This window comes from Micromesistius poutassou (assembly GCF_964030765.1).
Source record: "Micromesistius poutassou genome assembly, chromosome: 7".
NCBI classification, from domain to species: Eukaryota; Metazoa; Chordata; class Actinopteri; order Gadiformes; family Gadidae; genus Micromesistius; species Micromesistius poutassou.
The window spans coordinates 6,265,499-6,270,498 of NC_140277.1; the positions used below are offsets into that span (position 1 = coordinate 6,265,499).

Genomic DNA, 5,000 nt, shown 5'->3' on the forward strand with positions numbered 1-5,000 from the left:
CCTCAACTCTCTGTAAGTAACGCGTGTGAGTGAGAGTAATGAGTGTGCGTTTGTGTGCATTTCATTACGGATGATTGGCACTTCCTATAGGGCAGACGGGTACATTGTGTTGTGGTTTCTTTTTCAGCGTGCTGTATGGAAATAAGATAACTGATCTGGCCAAGGGGGTGTTTGACGGCCTCTACGGCCTGCAACTTCTGTGAGTAGACAAGCCCGCACTACACACACACACACACACACAGACCTGCACGCACGCACACACACACACACACACACACACACAGACTCGCACGCACACACACACACACACACACACACCACACAGACCCACAGGCACACAAACACACAAACATATATAACCTCCATCAAACATGCATTTATAACGCCAGGCTCTATAACAGCCTGTCCTCCCACACACGCTTTTTGTGACCTTCAAACCTAACTTTGTTGATGGTTTTTGTGGCGGGAATGTATAATGAAGGAATGCATACAAAAATGCTGATGAAAACCACCTTTTCCCCCCCGTTCTGTCACGATCACATCTCATTCTCTCTCTCTCTCCTCTCTCTCTCTCTCTCTCTCTCTCGTCTCTTCTCTCTCTCTCTCTCTCTCTCTCTCTCTTTCTCTCTCTATCTGTATCTCTGTCTCTATGTCTCTCGCCAGGTTGCTGAATGCCAATAAGATCCATTGTGTGCGCGCCAACGCCTTCCAGGACCTGCAGAACCTCTCCCTGCTCTCGCTGTACGACAACAAGATCCAAACCGTCGCCAAGGGCACCTTCACTTCATTAAGAGCCATACAGACCCTGTGAGTCGCTCACTACACACACACACATGCACACGTACACGCGCACGCACACGCATCACTATACATTTTTCCCACACCAACCACACCACCATAGACATACATAGACATACATATTCATACACATTCATGCACACACATTTAGCCACACACACACACACAAACACACACACACACACACACACACACACACACAAGGTTATGACTGCGCACTGAGCTGTCCCCATAAAACAAGCGCAAACACTTTGAGTTTGTTTACTCACGAGCTGCTCTAATAATATAGGAACGAAGGCATGAGGTAAAGACAGCGGTAAATCCATCATCTTCAAAGCGCGCACACACACACACACACACACACACACTGGAGAGCATACTCATGCACAGTGCAGTCCTGCGGCCAGATGAAAGACAAAACAGACACGGGCAGCTGTCTCCATCATTGTTAACTTACTCACCGCTAAGCTTCGGCTTTCCCCTTCCATGTAAATACTGCTCTCTGGTGTTCCCTAAATATAATCCAGTGGGCCGCAGCATAATTGCTTTTCACTTGTCAATACTTTGCCATGTGGTGTCAATGACACACCATGTGGTTACTGTGAGACACGGTTCAAAGCATTTGAAAAATGTCGGGGCCGACAGTTTCTGCTCACCTCAGAACAAGTCATTTGAACAGAATGTGCGTTAGTGTGTGTGTGTCTGTGCGTACAGACACAGAATTCCGTTCTTGAATAAGTGTGCTGTTCTGGATTGTGAGGGAAGGATAAAAATAATGTTGGTTTAGTAATGTTAAAATGGCTAAAACACAGTGCATGGGTTTCCATTCTACTATGATAATGTAATGACTTAATTGTTACTTGTTAGTGCATCATAGTCATTTGATGATTATTAAAAAATGTAATAACACATGGAGAACAAAAGGGAGATTACTTTTAAGTTTGTCTAGATTCATATATTTTTTAAATTTTCATATTATTATTATTTTTGATGGTGGCCTTCCTGCCTTTGTTTGCTCTATAAAACTCTGCTGTCCTAGATCACTTTAATAACACATGTGACTCCATATTTTTCTGCCCCCCCCCCACATCTCCCTCTGCAGTCACCTGGCCCAGAACCCGTTCATCTGCGACTGCAACCTCAAGTGGCTGGCGGACTACCTGCGCTCCAACCCCATAGAGACCAGCGGGGCGCGCTGCGCCAGCCCCCGCCGCCTCGCCAACAAGCGCATCGGGCAGATCAAGAGCAAGAAGTTCCGCTGCTCCGGTAGGCTTCAGCGCGGCGCTCGCGTCTCTATCTCACTTCCATCGCTCTCCTCCTTTCCTTCTTTGAGTCGTTCTTCTTTCTTTCTCTTTCTTTCTTCCCTCCGCCTCTTGTCAGTGCCCTCTGTCTCCGTTTTGTAGACGATTCGATTTGCTCCTCTCTCTCTCTTTTTAGCGTCTCTCTCTCATCGTCTGAGTATCCGTCCATCTTTGACTTCTTCTTCTTCTTCTTCCCGATGTTGATCAGAGGCCAAGTCTAGACGAGGCTCCCCCTCTCTCTCTCTCTCTCTCTCCCTCTGTCTCTCTCTTTCTGTCTCTCTCTCTCTCTCTCTCTCTCTCTCTCTCTCTCTCCCTCTCTCTCTCTCTCTCTCTCAGCCCCCCATGCTGCCTGCCTGTGTGCCTCTCTCTCCATCACTCTGGATGGAGAGAGAGAGTTAGAGAGATCATTTCTCTCTAAATCCACCTCTCTCGTTTTGTCTGCTGCCAAAACAGACTGTCTGGCAGGCCTTGCTTCCTCGCATACCCACACCCTCCGCCCGCCCACACCTCCACTGGCGAGCCTCACTAAAGGCCCCCCGTACCCGCTGCACACACACTATGCTGTTTATATGGCAGGCTTAACATGTCTGCCTCACTCGGCTTCAGGTTTCTAACCGGCTCCTCTTTTTTGGCCCACTGGGTTGTGTGTAGGGTATCTTCTCTTTATTTCTTGGTTTGTTTGTTTATTCATATTTTCTTTCTTTCTTTCTTTCTTTCTTTCTTTCTTTCTTTCTTTCTTTCTTATTGTTTTTGTTGTACTTTCTTACAAGAACAACCTTTCTTCCATCCTTCCCCCCTCCCTCCCTCCCTCCCTCCCTCCCCCCCTCCCTCCTTTCCTTCCTTCCTCTCTCCCTTCCTCCCGTCGGTCCCTCCTTCCTTCCTCCCTCCCTCCCTCCCTCCCTTCCTCTCTCTCTCCATGCCACCATAGCATAAACCAGTGAGTGGCATACCATTGTTGTGACATTGATACCACCAGTCTTAATACCACGTTGCCATACAGATGTAGTCCCAGACTTCTCTGTATGGATTCCATGCATATATCTGTCATGGTGTGTCGTCATATATAGAGACTCTATATATGCTGCAGCATAGCGACCTCTGAGCTATGTGGAACACTCACTGACATACCCCTCTCTTGTCTCCATCACAGCCAAAGAGCAGTACTTCATCCCAGGTGAGTGGCTTGTGTGTGCTTATGCCTCTCATTGTCTTTTATCACCATTGCTATCCAGAGCCCCTTCCTATGGGCTTATTCCTCTAGTGGCCATCTTGGCAGCATCAAGCTTGTGTTCTGACAGCAAAATGGCCGCTAGGTGAATTAGGCCCGTAGTAAAGGCTCCACTCACAATCCCAGATACAACTGGTACTGCTTGATCAGCTTTTAGCGTGTGCACCGTTCCATAAACCAAAACATACGCCACACGCCAAGGTCGGGTAATGTAGAGAACAATGAGTAAATGAACAAACAACAAAACTATTGAAAGTGAAACCTCAGCTATTTCCGATTGTGTGTTGTCATGCCTTTTAATGGCAGGGCATGACTGGACAAATATTGGAAAGTATAGAAAGTATAGATTGGGAATATTTATATAGTTTTAAAGCAGCTCTGTCTTTTGCAGTTTGTCAGTAGGCAGGGGCCGTGGGTCTGACTCCATAACCCCCACACCCCCAGCCAGCCCCTCAACCCCTGCTTGTCTAACCGACCCAGAAGGGCCCTGCAAAGGTCCTCTTTGCTTTGGGGCGAGCACACTCACTCACTCAGCCTAGAGAGGGCCCAATCGGAGCGCTGGGGTTGGCGTGGGGTGGGCGGGGCAGTGAGGCGAGGGGTTATGGAGGGGTGGCGGGGTGGCATAGGGGGAAGGGGGATAGGGGAGTGGGACGTGTACTTTCCATCAGTACGAGCTTAAGAAAATAAAGCCCGCCAGAGGACCGAGATCCCAATCTAACGGATGTTCCCGGATCCCTTGAGAAGAGCACTTCCAAGAAAGGATCTAGGACGGGGGAGTGCTGCTTGTGTGTGTGCGACCGTGTGTGTCTGTGTGTGCGTGCGTACGTGTGATGCATGAGCGTGATTGTTTTACGTCCTCATGTGCGAAGCCCAGATAAAACACCATCGCGTCTTAGAGAACAACTGGAATTGCTCTGTAGTGCACCGCAGAGATCAAAGAGGAGCGTGATTAATGAGTAAAACATCTTCCCAGAATGATAACAATTAAGAACAAATCACGCACATAAACTTCCCCCGACAAACATACACACACACACACACACACACACACACACACACACACGCATACACTTACAGCACTCCACATGACGTGGAGTTTTTGCCGTGCTGAAGATAATAAGGTAGTTGGCTGCAGGGGAATCACGTAAGCCCCATGACTCCAGCTATGAGTCACTCTGGACCTCACAAGGGGCCGCGTGGACTTCCTCTCCTCCTCTTCTCTTTTGCATCTCTGGACTTCCCTTTGTCTGCCGTCCTCTTTCCTCCCCTCGTCTCCTCGTCTCTCCTCTCCTCTCGGGTTCCTCTCCTCTACTTCCTTCTTTGTTTCTCCTGTTCTCCTGTTCTCACTCTTCTGGCTCTCCCCTCCTTTGATTCCATTTCCTCTTCTCCTCCCCTCTGCTCCTTTCCTCTCCCCACGCTCCTCGTCCTCTCCTCCCCTCCTCTCTTATCCTCTCCCCTCCTCTCTCATCCTCTCCCTTTCTCTCTCATCCTCTCCCCCACTTTCATTCTGTTTCCTAGCCCCCCCCACCCCACCCCGTCCCAGAAGGAGATCAAAGCGCTGCTGGGTTGCACTTTCATTGCTTCCTGTGGGGCAGGAGGAAACGTATTTTCCTGTTGACTGGCCCAGCGGAGCAGTGTCCCCTAATGACCGCTATTAGCGTATCTGTCTGCAC

General features: G+C 49.0%; 1 protein-coding gene across 1 annotated transcript in view; it reads left to right on the plus strand.

Annotated features, from left to right (window-relative positions):
- The window catches only part of slit1a (slit homolog 1a), a 101,423-nt gene that overhangs the window by 73,587 nt on the left and 22,836 nt on the right, over positions 1-5,000 (plus strand). Inside the window, exons 9-13 of the mRNA XM_084470172.1 lie at positions 1-12; positions 128-199; positions 664-807; positions 1,901-2,064; positions 3,250-3,273. The exon at positions 1-12 is cut by the window's left edge and continues 60 nt beyond it. Coding sequence (XP_084326298.1) covers positions 1-12; positions 128-199; positions 664-807; positions 1,901-2,064; positions 3,250-3,273 — 416 coding nt within the window. The remainder of the gene's footprint in view (positions 13-127; positions 200-663; positions 808-1,900; positions 2,065-3,249; positions 3,274-5,000) is intronic.